The 18,602-nt window shown below is 40.5% G+C and overlaps 1 protein-coding gene across 1 annotated transcript in view; it reads left to right on the forward strand.

The window, feature by feature from the left end:
- Nucleotides 1-18,319, forward strand: part of LOC127007549 (E3 ubiquitin-protein ligase MYCBP2-like) — an 87,723-nt gene extending 69,404 nt beyond the window's left edge. Inside the window, exons 56-76 of the mRNA XM_050878719.1 lie at nt 32-206; nt 477-680; nt 912-1,138; nt 1,677-1,853; nt 2,459-2,622; nt 3,026-3,176; nt 3,978-4,256; nt 4,489-4,603; nt 4,724-4,920; nt 5,353-5,526; nt 6,354-6,626; nt 7,102-7,247; nt 7,939-8,179; nt 8,596-8,835; nt 9,134-9,295; nt 10,774-10,983; nt 11,630-11,815; nt 12,654-12,761; nt 13,356-13,565; nt 13,953-14,226; nt 14,483-18,319. Of these exons, the coding sequence (XP_050734676.1) occupies nt 32-206; nt 477-680; nt 912-1,138; nt 1,677-1,853; nt 2,459-2,622; nt 3,026-3,176; nt 3,978-4,256; nt 4,489-4,603; nt 4,724-4,920; nt 5,353-5,526; nt 6,354-6,626; nt 7,102-7,247; nt 7,939-8,179; nt 8,596-8,835; nt 9,134-9,295; nt 10,774-10,983; nt 11,630-11,815; nt 12,654-12,761; nt 13,356-13,565; nt 13,953-14,226; nt 14,483-14,598 (4,029 nt within the window). The 3' untranslated portion in view covers nt 14,599-18,319. The remainder of the gene's footprint in view (nt 1-31; nt 207-476; nt 681-911; nt 1,139-1,676; nt 1,854-2,458; nt 2,623-3,025; nt 3,177-3,977; nt 4,257-4,488; nt 4,604-4,723; nt 4,921-5,352; nt 5,527-6,353; nt 6,627-7,101; nt 7,248-7,938; nt 8,180-8,595; nt 8,836-9,133; nt 9,296-10,773; nt 10,984-11,629; nt 11,816-12,653; nt 12,762-13,355; nt 13,566-13,952; nt 14,227-14,482) is intronic.
- Nucleotides 18,320-18,602: the final 283 nt, after the last annotated feature.

Below are 18,602 nucleotides of genomic sequence, written 5' to 3' on the forward strand. Positions count from 1 at the left end.
TGTTACAATACATGAACATTGTGTGCTGCAGGTTGCATTCCAGTGCCTCCACACCCTCAACTGTCAGCAGCAGCACCTCAATCAGCTGCGGGAGGACCTGCTGCTCCACCACACCTTCCACACTGGGGAAAATGCTGACTACAGGAGCAGCTCAGGAGAGTCCCGGGAGAACAACCACAGGGAACATTCCCCATTTTCCCCTCCAGGTGTGTGTGTGTGTCATACTTCTGTTGTGTGTTTCTTTGAACTGTTTATAATATTACTAGCCTCCATGTGAGTATAGCAAGTACATTTGGCTCTCCATCAACACTATTTTCATCAATGGGAATTTCACTTCTGCGGTACCCCAAAATTACCCAAATTGTTTTTGACAGGTGGGTGGTCGTGGCATCAGGGATGAGCAATAATTTTTCTGCTATATGGGAATGAGACAAAGTAATGAATGTATGCATATATATTTCCTACATCCTTCTCAGGAGCCTCACACCAAGAGTCACCAGCATCAGACAGTGAATTACCACGAGGACGCCCCTTTCACCGCTCCATATCAGTCACTGTGGGCACCTCTGGTCAAGACTGGAGCTCAGCTGCTGCCTCAGCTTCAGCCTCCCATCATGAGCAGGAACAGAAAGCTATTGTTGTGCTAAGGAAACGTAACAACAGCAGTGGCGAGAATGCAGGTATGAGGCCATTTGTGAACTAGACATATAGACAGATGTGGCACTCACTCCACATAGTGTCTTATGCTTTTAGGATGAAAATTCTTGAGTTTCAAAGTTCAACTTACACATCAGTATTTACAGTAATACTGAATATATCATTTTGTGAAAAAATGTTGTGATAACTTGGAGAGCAACTACAGTGGATGTTGGGCTAAAGATAGGGTAGAGGCCAACCTGTCTTGTCATCAGCAGATGGAGGCAGCTCCCTATTGGCTCATCCCTCTGCTGCCCTGGAGCGTTTGGCTGCCTGCATTGAACGTGGAGGTGGCCCTGGTGGTGACCCAGGAGGCCGGGCGCGGCAAGTCATCATCCGACCTATCATGGCCTTTATCTTCCAAAATCATGACCTGGAGACTCTAGCATTTGCAATGAGACATGCAACACGCAAGGCAGCAGCAAGAGTGTATGCCATGCAGGTGTGTGAAGTAAAGGATGTTTTTCTCCTACTTTTTCCAATGTTTTTAATTTTTTGTCCTTTTAGTTGCTGGTAGCAGCAGTCTCAGCACCAAAAGTTTGATAATATGAGTCTCATCTCATTTTCTTTTCAAAACAAGATGTTATTTAACTACAGAATTCATAGACTACTGAATTCACTTTTATTGTCAATTCCCACAGAGGCTGGGTAAAAAAATCAAAGAGAGTTAAGTGACCATTTTCAGGTGCATTTTGAAAACATGTAGTTCAATAGACACTGGTCTTCAGGCTCAACTTTCTGTAATGTAAGAGCAATATTGCTTTTAAATGCCTCTCACACCATGCAGTGAAATGAAGAATACACTCTTAACTCATAATGCAAAATTGTCTCTAACAAATATGTAAACTTTCATACTTGAAATGCACCTTATTTGATAAAATTGTGTTAAAGAAATGTTAATCTGTCAAGTAATCCACAACAGCAAGAAAACAAACATTTATTTGCATTCCTTCATATCACTTGTGTTCTTATCCTTGCAGGCCCTAAATTGGCTGCTACGAAGTGTCACACAGCCTACTTGCCTTCATGACCTTCTGTGGTGCTTTGTGGCAGCACTCACCCCCACAGGGCCCCAACAAGGAACCCCTGCTGCACCTGCAGAAGACATCAACCCTCAGAATCAGCAACAAGTTCAAAGAGAAAAGGCCCATGACCTGGTGAGCATGGGGAGGAAGAGGAGCTCAAGTCGGTGGATTGAATGTTGGCAAAGGAAAAAGATGAATAAATGCTATAGTGGGAGAGGGAGAGGGAGCAAGAGGGGGAGAGAGAGATTCCTATTTTTAGTTCCAATTTGAAGAATTTGGTACTTATCCATGCCAAAAGGCATCTACCATATATCAGACAAGCTTAAAATCTGCATAAATCTTCTTGAAGGCAAGGCTCTGCCTCTCCTTGTCTATAATGATCAAGTCCAACATTGATAACATTGATGTAAATAATGAACAGTACTGACCCAAAAATAAAGCCCCAAGGGACACCACTAACAACTGGCACCTACTCTTAGGCAGCTCCATTAATCACCATCCTTTGTTGTCTGTTGCTCATCCAGTCTAATATTCATTTGTGTATGTTACTCTTGATACTTTATTGAATGCCTTCTGAAAATCTAAATAAGCATGTCCAATGAGTGCTGATGTTGTAAACTGAGAAAAAGTTATTGATTAATATTGAGTGAAATGAATAAAGTAACACAAATCAAGTAGAAATATTTATAAGAAAGAGTGAATTGGATTATGCTGCTAATCTCCATAACCACTCCCAGCAGGAGGGAGAAATGGTTGTGTTGGAACATCCCCTGAGCGATGTGACGCTGGCAGGTGATGCTGTTCACCCACTGCCTCAGACCTTCCATCAACTGCTGCAGACAGTGGCTGATCTCATGATGCTGCTGCCACCTGGCTCACCCCTCCAGATGATGGCTGTCAGGTGAGCCAGACACTCACATTCACACATATCATCATCACCAGCAGCTGCAGCATTAGTTTGCTGGAGAACAAAGTCCTTTCCCATTTTCACTACTCCAGGTTTGGTATTGATGCACCCAACCCTGCTCCAGCAAAGGTTGTGTTTCTCTGTCTGCCCTAACTTGCCCTCATATTCTTGCGTTCTCACTACTCTGCAACCTTAGCAGTCTTATCTGTTATCCATTCTATGCATATAGTCTACCAAAGCCCACTTTTTATTTTAAATCATCATTATTAGGATATCTTCAAACTTTTTCTGTTACCTGTTCTAAATACTTTTGTTCCCAATGAAATCAGATAGAAGAACCATACTTGTCTTGTTTTAATCCAGAATCCTTCAGACTAATGATGCTTCTTCTTCACAGGTGCTGGGGTTTGCGCTTTACCCCTTCTGACCATGACTTCCTGCACCAGAGCCATGTCTTCTCCAACATATCCAAGATCCTGTCCCGTTCTGAGGAGGTGCTAGGGGCTGGGGAAGAGGGTGTGGCATCCATGTATGAGAGTCATGGCCCGGTGAGTCCTTGAGGGTGGCTTAGTGTGGTAGGCTGATGATGTTGGTGGAAAAATTGTCCTTCTTTGATGGCAGTTGATTATTTGATGTATTCTTATATAAATAAATATATTTTCCAAGGCACCTTTAATAAATTAAATGCAAGCATAAATATTTGTTATTATGGTTTGATACTCATCTTGACAGACACCTTTACCAATCAGAGCAGACTTGGAATCAAAGTTGAGAGCAGGAATTAGTAATCAAGAAGGGATAAATCAGCCTAATGAAATAGATAACCAGTCTTGTATCTACCTTTCAAGCTCTTGAAATATAACATTTTGTCCATTACATATGAGACAAAATTGTTTGGATTTATTATTTGAAGTTTTAAGTCCTGTCCACAGTTAACATCACGTTGCATACAAGTTGATGTTAAGTGTGGATGGGGCTTTAGAAATACATTTTCACTTGCTCATTTCTGCAGCCACCCAAATTTTGGTTTTAAATAACTGTACTCTAAGCTTAAAGAATATTGCTCCATGATTTTTTTTATTTGATGTATTCATTAAGTTGGTACATACATAGTAAGTTAATCTTTATGAATAATGGCGTACTCTGCCATAGTAAGGGTTAGTGCTCAAACTCCTGATACACTACTTGAATTTAACTCCAGAAAACTCAATTTATATCTTCCCCAAATAGGTCCCAAAAAACTTTCTTAGTTAAGTACACAAAAATATTAAAGCATCTTGCATACCTTTCCTGTCTTGTGCAAAAGTTGAAAATTTCTGCATACCTGAGGTGTAATCTCCCCAAAATAGCAGACCCCCTCCCACCCCCCCTGCCCTGACCGCCTCCGATGGTCCGCTGCGCAGGTGACCAGCACTGTGGAGTGCCTGAGGGACCTGATGGCTGAGTGTGAGATGCGGGCATCCAGCAGACAGGCCATGGTCCCCTCCCTTACGGACTCTTCCACCGAGACCTTCTGGGAGTCAGGGGATGAGGATCGCAACAAGACTAAGACCCTTACCATCACTTGTCCTTCCTCTGTCCACCCTCAGGCCATCTACATTCACATAGACAACTGCAGAGACCTTGGGGTGAGTGTGTGGGTCTCTCTATCGTATGTAAATTTAATCTTTCTTCTGCATTCAGGATAAATTAGCTGGGAAAAATTATATAAAGGAAGATAAATGAAATTTACTACCACAACCCTTTACTGTCTGTAAGAAATTCTGTAAAATTCCTGAAATAGTAGATAATGAGTTTTATATGTGATATAACTACCAGTTTATGCACATGTCACTAACTTTTTTGGGGTCATTCATACAGAACAAAGTGTCCAGTGTAGTGTTCAAGTGTGGCAGTGGTGGTGATGATATGGCCATTGCAAGAAAAGTTGACCTTGAGAGCAGGTTTACAGGCTGGCTGCATGCTGTCTTACTGGGTGAGTCTTCACTTTCTTCATTTGCCTTTACTCAGTTATTATTCCTTTATACACTTATCAGATAGCAGTTCTCAAATAAGTGGAAGGTAATTTGCCATCCTTATGTGTCTTGGTTGGCAGGTGAGGCAGTGACATCCCTGGTGGTGGAGCTGCGTGGGCCAGACCAGAGTGTGAGGGTGCGACAGGTGAGGGTTCTGGGTAGTGGAGAGGGAGAGGGGAGTGGTGTGAGACCCCTCCGCCAGCACTCACCCCTCACCATCCAACACCGAGCCTGTGAGCAGGAGACCCTCAAAGTTTTCCGGCTCATCACAGGACAGGTAACTAACCACTAGTGTTTCCTAATTTGTGAGAATATGGGTGACAGAAACCCTATACCCTAATACATTATGTTTGATAAAAACCCATTATAAAAGTAAATGGTCAGATGTTTGCCATATTAGGCCAACAAATAATACCATTATTAATCACAGGCATACAACACACACAAAAAGTGTACAATTATGTATCAAGTATACATGCAGCAGGCTGGAGCATCAAAAAGGTTCAGGAAGAAGCGGGTTCCTAGGGAATAGGGGGAGGGGAGGATATATGATGGAGTGTGTACTGAACTGATTCTGTGGTTCATAAAAGCTTAACACATAACATGTTTAGTAACAGTCCAACTAAAATTCAAAAGATGTTATATACTCAACATTTTATTTAGGCTGTGGCCTTTACATGAGAAAAGTTAAAACTTGTATACCCTGCAGGTCTTTGGTCGGCTCATCAGGACAGCTGAGGGTGCTAGTCATGGTATGGAAGGACGGGAAGTAGGCAGCGGTCCCCTGGCAACAGTAGAACCACAGGAACGCAATAATGATCTGAGGGAACACATGGTTGGCATCCTTTTCTCCAGGTCAAAATTAACACACTTACAGAAACAGGTAAGAGCACATGTGCATGTGTGCATGCATGTATGTGTGTGTGTGTGTGTTTACACAGTTGTATTTACCTTGTATTTACCTGGTTTTGATGATTTACAGAAAAGGAGTTGCACTTTTGGGGTCCCATCTCAGAACCTCAGTCAGTCAAATTTAGCTTTAAACTCATTTAAGTTTTTGACCTGAACAATCTCTTTGTCCAGGCTGTTCCATGATCAATTTATCTTTATGCTATATTTCTTCAGATCTTTTAAACATCTTATCATTTTCAATTTCATTTCATTACTTTTAGCTCTTCCCTAATCCTTGTAATTTTACCTAGTACTTTCACCCATTTCAAATATTTTGCATTGTTTTCATTAAATTAAATTTCCCACACCTGGCTTCATTCATAAATTCTATCTAGATCATCCTGCAGCATTTTACAATTCTCTCTACTCCCTACTCTCCTCATATTCTTTGCCTCATTTGCAAACAGGGTTGCATAGCTGTTTGTCCCATCATCAGTATCATTTATGTAAATCAGGAACAGCACTGATGATGTGGGGATGTAATGCTGGGAATGGCTGAGAGAGGCCTTAGATGCTGTGTGTTGCAGCGTGTGATTAGCCAGCTGAGTGGCCATGATAGCTGACTCTGCCTCAGGGCATTTGTTTGCTTCTCCTTGAGAAAGGAAATTTTCTTTCACATGACATAAATAATCATTCCATCACAATAGAGGAATGATTGGGGATGACAGTAGTATGCTTATCTTGAAAATGCTGCAGTGGTGCTTGACAGACATTCTTTCTAGTAGCCTCATCTGTAAGCATGTACCTTTGCCCCCCCAGGTGTGCTCCCATATAGTGCAGGCCATCCGCAAGGAGACCGTGCGTGCCCGAGAAGAGTGGGAGTCAGGGCTTAGCTGTGAGACCCTGGGAACTCCGAATACCCCTGAAGAGGGTCAACATAGTGCTCCAGACACCTACTGCTTTGAGATGCTGTCCATGGTGCTTGCACTGAGTGGCTCAGCTGTGGGACGTGCCCATCTTGCCCAGCAGGACCACCTTCTCCGCCACCTCCTCTCCCTCCTCCACACAGGCTCAGCAAGAGTTCAGCGGCAGGTGGGTCACAGGATTAGGATTATGACAGGTGAAGGCGCGATATATTTATTACACCTATGGGAAAGATACTTAACTTGCCCAGCTCTTGTACAAACTGATCATTTTCACAAGTTTTATCTTGATACTCCCAGGTTTTGATATGGCAATATAAAACAGTTCATAAGTTTTCCTACACTTCAACATTTTCCACCAAGCATCTGAACCTACCTACAGGATGAACAGCTCAATATAAATACGGTTATTATAGAGTACCTGAGGAACAAACTAAAATTGTTTAAACATTACATTGGTAGCAATTACATAACATTTTTTTCAGTTAGGGAAGCCGCTCAAGGGCACACACAAAAAAGCCCACTAAGTGCTGTTTTTCAACAAAGAAAGAAATTATAGTTGAGATTGAAATATGTCAGATATATAAAAAACTTCATCTTCAAGTAGGTCATGATTTGTCCTAATTTTAGTCAATTTACCTCAGGTTGTGGCACTGTTTCGACGCATGCTGGTAGACGTGCCTCCTCAGTCACTGGCTTTGATCCTTGGGGTGGAGGTACTCCCTGTCTATGACTATGCCAGCCTCCACACCGCCACACAGGACCAGGACACTCCCTTTGATACACAAAAGTAGGTTTTTACCATTTCACTGGAAATTAGGAGTTCACAGAGGACAGAAATTGACACTTTATATTGTATTTTAATCTGCTACCTGGCAAAGTTCCTTTCCAAGAGAATGTTTAAGAATAGCTATTCTGAACTAACTAATGGGGAACATATGCCCGGGGGCATGTCACTTCACTCACTCACCGCCTCCACTCCTGACGGTTCCCCCGAGCAAACTCCCACACAGCTGCCCTACCCATCCCAATTCCATCCTGGCGGCTAATATTATTAGTTCAATAGATGACATGTCAAAGACAGACCCTTTATCATTATCATATATCACATGTTATCAGTCAGTCAGTTCTCATGAATCATTTTCTTTTCACATATTAGAGAAGAAAATGAGTCCATAGAAGTGTAAGAATGGAATACATGAAATTTTAGTCCTTACTGTATAAGATACAGGATGCCTAGGGAGGCATAATATTTTTTTGACAATCAGTTTATAGGATGAAGGGGTAAATTGAGACCCCTATTTAGTGGGGAAAAGATGCATCTTGCACATTGAAAAATACGATAGTCTTGCAGAAGAATCAGTTACCTCTTAGAGAGAAAGCACTATGAAATTATTGAGAATTATTTACATATTCTTTGTATTTTATACATACTGATTATCCTGGACTTTCTTCCTGATGTCAAGGTACTTTTCTTTCAGGCAGGGTATCCTTGATGTGTTCTTAGCAGTGATTTCCAAGGCCCTCACAGTTCAGCTCAAGACCAAGGGTAGTGATGGTGGCAAGATAGCAGTGGCACAAGGCAAGGGTGGTGTTACCTCAGTGACTCTGGCCACAGCCATGCCCACGCCACCTGCCAACTCCCCTCGCTGGTGGCTCAGGGGACATGCCACACAGAAGCAAGCTGACCTCATTATAAATCTAATAAGAGACATGTCCATGGTGAGAGATGCGATACACTAAAAGAAAATATATGAGTGATAAAAAAAAAATTAAGTGAATAAAGAAGAATGTTGATAAAGATATACACCATATATAAATAAAGCAGTAAGGAATAAAAAAAAATAGATCCTTGATAAGAAAAAGTTAGGGAAAAAACTAATCCTGATTAGGAAAAGTAGAGAAAATGTAGAGTGAAATAAATTATGGGCTAGTAAAACTAGTATAGGCAAGCCCTGAAACAAACATTAAAAAAGTTAGTACACAAACTTAGGACTATTATTTTTTTTCTTGCATGGAAGGCAGCCCAAGAAAATAATGCCTTCAACAAGTTGTATCAATAGAAGTAGACATTAAGATACTGAAAGAGGATAGGGTAATAGAAAAATAACATGTCTCTGAATCTGGCTGTTTTGTAGGGCAAGCTCTCTGATGCCTGGGCAAAGGTCAGCAAGGCATCAATAGCAGAAAACATCATCAACCTGACCCGCCTACATGAGAGTGACAGATCATGTGCTGCAACGTGCCTGACCACCCCAACACTATGGTTGGCTTTGGCTTCTCTGTGTGTCCTGCACCCAGACCATGTGGACGCTCTCTCCTCCCAGCACTGGCAGGCCACCACCTCCTCAGGGGACCCACACAATCCTGAGCCCAGGGTGCGTCTCCTCAGTCAATGCTCCTCATGCAGATTTTTAAATGATAGACGTAGCATTCTTGAACTGAAGTTGTTGATCTATATACTAATTAGAATAAATACACAGTGTAGGTCCACACAAATATAAAGAGAAACCAAATTGCACATTTAATGATAGATTTAACAGACATACTGCAAACAAATTCAACAATCTAAACATCCAATTACTCATATCACTGCAGCTTAATATGTTCAAAAATAATATATTAGTAACTTAGTAGTCATACTTAATGTCCTTTCTTCATCATTGCCACACTCAGCCCACTTGTGAAAACCATGATGATGGGGAGACACTTGCCATGATCCTGTGTGAGGAGTGCAGCAGCAACTTATGTGGTGAGTGTGACCGGATCCTCCACCTGCATCGCCGCACCCGACACCACCATCGAACTGTCTTCAGGCAGGAGCAGGAGGCCATTAAGGTATTGCTTTAACATCTTTCTTATTGATCATTCTTCTTTTCCTCACTGCCATTCTACTTGTGCTTTTTTTTCTAGAAGGCAATCAAACTTTCAATCTTACTAGTCTGTGATTGTCTTTCTCCCATATATTTGCTCTTTTTCTCTCTCTTGTGCATGTGATGAAAGGGAGGGACATCTGCTCTGGATGTTAGAGCAACATCCTTCAGTAAAGTCTTAATTCTGATTGCTTTACTTTTCTTTTTGTTTTTACGTGGGTCTTCAACTTTGTGGTTCATCACCTATTAGGCTGGATTCACACAAGCCACTTTTTAGTGGTCAGTGGCCACCACAAAATAATGGTCAAAATAGAACACACACATCTATATGGCTGCCTGCACACGGGCCACTTTTTTGTGGTTGCCACAAAACAGTGGCGAGTTGTGGCGGGCGTATCCATTTATCCAACCACGCCACTGTGGCCAGCGATAGATACCGTTGTTTCAAATGGCAGCGTGCACACGAGCCATTATCGGTTGCCACCACCCGCTGCTTTCCCTTTGTCTTGACACTGACCTATTTGAAATGTCATAATGATTTATAAGTATGACCTTCACGCATTACTTGTGTTCAGGATATGATGGATAAGCTCTTGTATGCTTTCAGGATTAATGTTTCATATCACTTCACAGTTTTGCATATTAATTGATTTTGGTGTGGATTAATTACTGAATGTGGTAGTTTTATTTATCAGGAAGTAGAAAGTGGAAATGTTATGTAACCGCACAGACTGCTGAATTATGTCAATAAATTACATCTAATGTGACTTTATATTTTTCATGTTCAGCCTTACATTAAGATTATCACAAGTCTCTCTTCTACTGGCACACACTTCCTCATGTTGGTGTCCTGCCGTGTTATACATGGAACAATTACTGTCATAAGATGATCAAAGCTGTCCTGTGACTTTCTGAAGTAGTCAAAAAATTTATCAGGGTGCTCTTTTAGCTCTAAATAAAGTGTGAAATGCTACACGGAGTAGTCTGTCGCTAACTAGGGTGAACCCAGTACTTTCTTCTGCGCTTTTTGCACTTCATCTGCACCAAGAGAGCACAGACAGCAGCTACCTCTACGAGATCCATAACACCACCTACTGACCTCATTAGTGGCCGCCACCAAGTGGCTCGTGTGCATGGTGCACCTACTCACCGTTTTTCGTGGCGACCATTTTTTGTGGCGGCCACTGACCACTAAAAAGTGTCTCGTGTGAACCCAGCCCTAGTCTAGATTTTTTTCAGTCATCCAGTCTTTAAAGACTTATTCTTGTGTCTGATGAATCACTCTTCTTTTATTCATTCTATCATGCCCGCTGTATTATGTGTACAGGGAAATCTAAATTTCTGTACTAGATTATCCACCCTCAGTTTATTCATCAGATTTTTCCATCCCTCATCCATTTATATTATATCTACTCATCTTCCTCCTATACATCCTTATGTTAGGTGGACCTTCATGAAGGATGTGGCCGCACAAAACTCTTTTGGTTGTTGGCTTTGGCTGATTCCACCACCCTGAAGGCCATGCTAGAGCTGAGAGGTGAAAACCAGCGTTCCCGTGGTTCTGTTGCAGCTACCACCTGTAGATTTTGTGGTGCTCCAGCCCAACCATCTCTCCTCTCTCCAGCACCTGTCTGTCAGGATCCAGACTGCCAGGTGAGCCTAGACATTGACAGCCTCAGTGATGATTTGTGCCGTTTATCACGATCAGCTCCATAAAGCTTCTTGTTTTTTTAGCCAATGATTGAAACCCCTCTACATCTGATCCAATTACTTGCCAACAATAAATTGACATTGATAGCTTTGGCCAAATCACTCATATATCTTGCTTCTTTATCCAATCAAAATATATGAATTCATACTTAGATTTAGTAAAATGAGTGGACAAGGTATTTCATCTATTACATTTTGCTTGTTTAAGGATTTTTGGTTCATAATGACTTATATACATTAGTACATTTTCGTCCAACCACTCAGGAAGAGTGAAAACGAACGTTAAACGAAATGATGAATGATGATGCTTCTAAACATTTTGATGTCTTGAACCATTTGACAATTTTATTGTTTTGTCCTCTATTCATTTGAAAATCATTTGTGCTGCTACTGATGTTATGATCATTCATTACTAGATTTAAGCCTCTGTTAAGTACTATTCAAGTAATAATTGGTTTTATTACTGCAATCCTAAAAACTAGTTGAAAATATTGTTTTTATACAAGTACATACAGTTGTTCTTCATGGAGTCATGACATTTTAAAATATTTCTCTCTTAACAAACATAATTTTTTTTAATCCCCACTAGGAGTACAGTCGAGAAGCCTGTGTGAGGACCAGTGACTGTGGTCACTTGTGTGGGGGTCTGAAGGGGGAGACCACCTGCCTTCCCTGCCTCCATGGGTGCTCTAATAATCCCTCTCTCAAGCAAGATGCAGATGACATGTGCATGATCTGCTTTTCTGAAGCTCTCTCAGCTGCTCCAGCTATTCAGGTATGGACAGTGGTTGATTTATGCAACAAATTCAAGGGAGATGACTTGCCTAATGACAGAAGGATGGTGAACACTTGATGTTTAGCAGATTTTGTATTCATTGGAAGCTGGCAAGTGGTGAAATGCCCTTAATCCAAAAGGTGTGTTAAATGGAGGATGAAAGTTCATCACTGTGTGTTATGAATGTGACCGACAAAAGGTTGGAAGAAGTACCTTGGAGCGGTGAAGAAGAGACAGAAGTGTTTAGAAGAAATTGAGTAAAGAAAGGAAATTGTTTGGAGTCATGAAAACACTGGTGAGAACAAAAAGATTCAGTAGAGAAGCAGCAAGGAGATTGCATAAAGGTGTACGCTGCTGGTACCAACTTTATTCTGCAGATACCTGTGGCATGAAGAGCAAAGGTTGAGAGCGAGAGCTGTGGCAGTGGATATGTTGAAGAGTGTGTAGGTGGTGTGACTTGATAGGGAGGGGGAGGAATGGTGAGGTGAGAAAAAGGTGTAGTGTGTCAAAATCAATAGGCCATAGAGTGTAAGAGAGTTAAAAGGGATATACCTAGCTCTTTCAGCATAAATGTATGAAGTCAGGGAGTATGACTCATCAATTATGTTATATAAAATAGTTTTATAGCATTTACTTTCTTCCATTTTTTTACTTCCTCACCCTTCCTCTGCCAGAAAGGGGGTCAGCAGTTGCAGTGATTGCATATAACTTCTCAGAGCTGTCAGGAAATATCACTAATGATTTGAGAAGCACTCCTTGTTTGCTAATACAGATCTCTTTAATGAACATCAATAAACTTGGAACTGTGGTGTAATGGAAGCTGTTCTTCTTGACACAGCTGGAATGTGGCCATGTGTTTCATGCTCACTGCTGCCGCAATGTGCTGAAGCGCCGATGGCCAGGCCCTCGCATCACCTTCACCTTCTCAATGTGTCCAATATGCAAGGTGAGTGACTTACTGTTATATACAAATAAGATAATTTGTATTTATCTTTATTGTTGCTGGGGCAGAAAAAAAAGTTTGCTAGTTATTGTTCACATTATAACATTTGGAAATGAATGCTTTATCATGAAACTTTCTGTGAATTTATATATCTTAATATTCCAAGAAGCCAAATTATTGTGTATTGAAATAGAAACATGTAAATGTTCATGTGGAAAGGGTAGTATAGAAAAAAGTGATGTGGGCAGTAAAAGGGATGGTATGGCCCATTCACATATGTGTCCAAAATCAGATAATACAGTTATTTGACACTATTTAGCTTTTCTTCCATTTTCCACAATCTCTGTGCATTATTATGTGATGTAAACATGACTGGCAAAAGGATGGAAGAAGTTGGAGAACAAAAATATTGAGTGGGGAAGCAGCAAGGAGGTTGTACAAGAGTGTACTCATACTAACATTACCCTGCAGATGCAAAATTTCTGCATGGCATGAAGAGAAAAAGCAAGGGCATGTTTAGGCATTTTCATGCTACAAAAATCAATGCATTTCATGTGGTATTTTATATCATACTTCAGCACCACCATCCACATACAGGTTGCGATGACCCATGGGGTGCTTGGGGAGCTGCTTAGTCCAGTTCTGGCCCTATATGAAGATGTGCGACGAAAGGCCCTCATGCGATTAGAGTATGAGGGATTGCATCGGGCTGAGGCGATATCCACCCCTGGGGCCCGTTACCACAACAACCCAGCAGCCTTTGCCATGGACAGATATGCATACTACGTCTGCTACAAGTGCAATAAGGTGAGACAGCTTAACGTCCTATTGTGCAGGTTACTGTGTGTCAGCAATTTTGGTTCCTTTGTTTTCTGGTGAGTAATTGATAATTAGTTTATACAGTCATCCTTTAACATTCATGGGGGTTGTGTAACAGACACCCACGAATGTTAAATTTCTGGGAATATCTGCTACCCCCTTAAAAACACTCCATTTGTTTATCTTCAGAAACATTATAGTTGGTACAAAAGCTGTAAAAATAGTTAAAACTAGCTCAGTCAATGTACTTTACATGCTCCCAGCACTTAATGTTGTGTCATTCGCATCACTAATCGTGTTGCCCAGTGGTAATCTTAGGATTTTTATTGGTGACTATGTATCCTCCTTTCACACTTCATACCCTTTATTCAACAGGCCTACTATGGTGGGGAGGCAAGATGTGATGCTGAGGCAGGCTTGGGAGATGACTATGACCCTCGAGAATTGGTCTGTGGAGCTTGCTCAGATGTCTCACGTGCTCAGATGTGCCCCAAACATGGTACTGACTTCCTGGAGTACAAGTGCCGCTACTGCTGCTCAGTGGCTGTCTTTTTCTGCTTTGGCACCACCCACTTCTGCAACGCTTGCCACGACGACTTCCAGCGTGTCACCAACATCCCTAAGGCCGAGCTCCCCCGCTGCCCTGCTGGTAAGAATGGAAGGGGGAGGGGAGTTTGCCTAAATAAGATTCTCTCTCTCTCTCTCTCTCTCAGATGTAAAGAATTTCTTGCTGCCACCCGCCGCCATGGTAACAGTTTATTACATAGGCAAAATTACCACCGTGATATATATGGTCTGAAAGATTTTTCCTATTTTGTTTTTGTTGATATTGGGCAGGGCCACCACTCACTCACTAATTTAATTTAATCACGTATACAGTACTAAGACCACCACTATTTCATCAGGTCCCCGTGCCCAGCAGCTGGAAGGGGAAGAGTGTCCGCTTCACGTCCAGCATCCACCCACAGGGGAGGAGTTTGCCCTGGGCTGTGGGGTTTGCCGGAATGCTCACACCTTTTAAGGGAATTGTGTGTTGTTGGGTTTTTATTCTTCAGTGCCAAGAAACCATTCTGGGCACCATCACATGTCCTTCTCTGTGAATAGTCAATAAAGTGTGCACGAGAGTGGCCACGATGGTAAATAGAACACTGTAAAGGAGGGATGTCCCTCTTTATTTTTGTCAGTTTGTATCATATTCCTGCACCATTATGCTGTATATGATGATGCCTGACTATATTTGCAAGTGACAATATTGAACTGTATTGATCATGGACTTTCCCACTTCTCAGGAATGAATGAAATATTGGTAAATGTAATGCAGGTGCTGTGTCTGTTTGTGCATGTGTACATGAACACACAGGTGTTAGTATACATCATTACTCACTCTGCCAGTTACCTTTGGAAGAGTTTATTACCAGAGGAAGTGATGACCTAAGCAGCATTCAATCATTTCACCATGCCCTGACATAACCTATATATATTTTTTTCCTTATTTAATTTTTGTTTGTCAATATTTATGTATTACTTTTTCACCATACACCTCATTTCACCTCAGTGCTACACCTAATCATGTGCCACATCTACTCTATCCCACTGAGCCATTCCAGTATCTGCAACTCACTTATTCATCTCATCACTTTCCCATACCATTCCTCACCCTCCCAATGTGGTTATCTCCACATGCATTCCTCAATTTTGTAATTTCTGCTCCTGTCATCAGAAGTATTTGTTGCATATTCACATTAAGTTAATGATGTATTAGTATTTCAAGTCATCAGTTATTCTTATTAAAATATATGCTACATCTTGTTCTTTAATAAGTGGTAATGGACATAATTTTATTAAAATTTAAAAGTCACTAAGCTTACAATTAGATATTGATAGTTTTATTTTTTAGTCATTATTATCCTGTAAATACTTAGTATTTTGATTCTGCTGCTCAAGAAAATGTGTAAAGACATTTGCATATCTGAAGTATTATAAGTTATTTTCCTTCTGCTCCATCAGTTCACTTTCCTCTCTTGCATTTCTGTTTCTTACAATGCTACCCCACCTTGTAATTTTAGTGTTAAGGTTATGTATTGTGTGATTAACATATCCTGAGCCAGGAGAAGTATTTGTATCAAGCATTAGGAATTATCCCGACTTCAGCAACCTCACTTATCCTATAAATTTCATTCTCATCCTCAAGGCATTAGACTGCATATATCATCTACAATGTTAAAGTGAGCACTTTGTAAATAGTCATATAAAGTACCATTGCCCAAAGATCAAAGGCTTTGTGCTGCTTACCACAGTGAGCACATGACTATGTTGCTTCTTAGCCAGCAGTAGGCAGACATAACAAGCGATGCATCAAAAGATACAAGTGCACAAAATAATTTATATCAAGAATTTAGTCCAGTTACAATGCCGCTGCTGAAATAGGCAGTTTGGATCTCATGTTTACAGCTATCAAGCATTTTATGCCAATAACACTCTGGGGTATGATGTCACTTTTCATATCTATTATGTTGACAATTAATGTGCATTACCCTTCCCTCATGCTGCTGCTGCTGCTACTGCATTACCACATGAACTTTGGTTTAAAAAGGCAATCATTGAAGTTAGATTTATATGTAGTGATGAAAAACTGGTTCATATACTTGCAGCTTTTAATAGGCAGTACATTATTATGTATGCCCGGTGACATACTACCAATAACAAGTGCATCAGTGCATAATTTAAGGGATTTTAACCAACCAGTTTGTCTTTTTAGGGGGAGCTGTGGCATGACTGGCTCTGATTATTTGCAGGAATGAGCCCAGTTTTTATTTTCCTTACTCTTAAGACCTTTCATTCAGGCCTGGCTGTGATTACTTTGCTAAGTGGAACAGATGTCTGCTATCAAAATTTCATCAGAGTTGGAGGTCTTAGAATAAGATCTTTTCTAAGATTAAATTATTGGTTGTAAATGCAGATAAGAATTAGTGAAATTTGTTAATAGTAACTTCCACTTCTGTATAAATAAAAACTTATCTGATATTTTCTCCAACCTAATTTAAAAACTTCAAAGATCATAAATTTTCAAAGGAAGGTGTAATTCCAATAGAGGTGGAGAGGGTCAGCAAGGATATGTAGTCATGATATAGTAAATGCAGGTGACAGAAGGCATGCTAAGTCCTACCCAAGTCAGTAGGGATAATGTAATGATAAGTTAGCAATACTTAATAAGGGGTAGCATCAAAATATTGTGACTGGGTCATTGGCAGGGTACAGGGGCTGAGCTAGGCTGGGCTGGATACAAGCTTGTGATATTTATTTTATGATACTCTTTGTTTTGTTGTCCTCTGTTTTATCCACATGTGGTGTACTGTAGCCTTTTTTTTTCTATTAATGATATTGATGTCACAACTCAGAAGCTGTCCAGAAAATGTTCTTGAAGAACACTACAGAAGTGTGCCTGTCTTGTAAATGGGAATGCATGAATGTACATATGTGTGTCTGTTCCTGTACCTGACTGCTGTATGGCACTGCCCTCATCCTAGATGGCAGCAGTATCTCCAGGACAACCCTGGAGCACTCTGAGGTTGTGCTTAAGTAGAAATTCATAAACAGTATTTTCCACATGAGTAGCAACATTCCTGTTGTGATGCCTGTACATGTTTTATTAAAGGTGGTGACTGACTGCTGTTACCAGTATTTATGTTAATGTAAAAGTTGTATACATTTGTAGGACAGTGCATATCTCTTTTGCTGATCAACATCTCATTAAATGCAAATCATTATTTGCCGTGTTTGAAACTCCACAGTTTTTAAGTAGTTCAGTATGATGTTTTGCCTCTATCCATTAAAGTTCCAGCCCTCTAGTGATGTATTCTGGGATTTCAGTATGTATCAGAGACCATGATATAGCCATAAACTTAATCCTGCTTGTTGCTCAGTTTGCATTATCTACTTTATTTCTTGGAAATTTTTCTGTAATAAAGCCAAATGGGTTTGATATATTAGTTCAAGCAGCATGCATAATGTGATAGCACCAGTCTTTACAATCCTCATGTGATTGGGCACAGTTTAAGTCTGACAGGCAGAAGCGTACATGAAGAGAAGAGTATGATTTGACTTGGGCTTTCATGAGCGCAAGATGTGTCGGTGCATATGACAAGTGGTGTAAACAAAGACTATGTACAGTATGGTGTAGGGTGTTTCAAGATGTCCATTGTTAAGCAAGTCTTATAGCATGAAATCTCAAAGGATCAAATTGTTGAAAAATGAATGTAAATGTAGTCATCCCTGAAAATACACATGGGTCAGCATATCACCTACCAGAAATGTTTAACTATGTTCAGCAGCATTTATGCAACTGTCCTTTAGTTTGGCCATATTCCCAATATTTCCATATTATGTGATAAAGCCAATTAAATTGCACCAAGTATATAACAAATGTGGAACTTTCTTGTTATTTCATTGAGCATATTTAGCTCAAACAAGCATTAGCTGCTTGAGGCAATTTTATAGTCTTAAGGCCATCTATTGCTTGTTCAGATTGACTTTCCTACACTTATTAAACAATGTCCATGTTTATATGTGTACAGAATATATGTAGATTTCTGTGTAAACATCTGTATTTTTGGAAATGGAAAGCCTGTCTTTGTGATTTTAAAATGAATCTCAAAGCATTTTTAGTAACTCAAGTATGGCATTTGATTGTACTAGATGAATCTCAACTTACCTTTATGGATTCAAGTGAATACTTTCAAAACTATGAGTGTGTTCATTTCCTGCTAACTGAAAGGCTCACGTCAACTGGATGCTGCAGGGAATTGTGGATGAATTCGACAGACTGCGTAAAAGGAAAGAGTAGAAAGTGTATTTAATAAAACAAGGTACTAAAGGTATTTTGAAAGGCAAAAGAGTGGACCATTGATTTTGCAAAGCCATAGAGAATTGTGACAGAGAGCAACAGTGTAAGATCTGGTTGGGGAAAGAGAAGATGGACGATGAAATTGAAGTACTTAGGGACTATTTTGTTTAAGGATGAAAGCA

Source organism: Eriocheir sinensis, chromosome 35 (genome assembly GCF_024679095.1).
Source record: "Eriocheir sinensis breed Jianghai 21 chromosome 35, ASM2467909v1, whole genome shotgun sequence".
NCBI lineage: Eukaryota > Metazoa > Arthropoda > Malacostraca > Decapoda > Varunidae > Eriocheir > Eriocheir sinensis.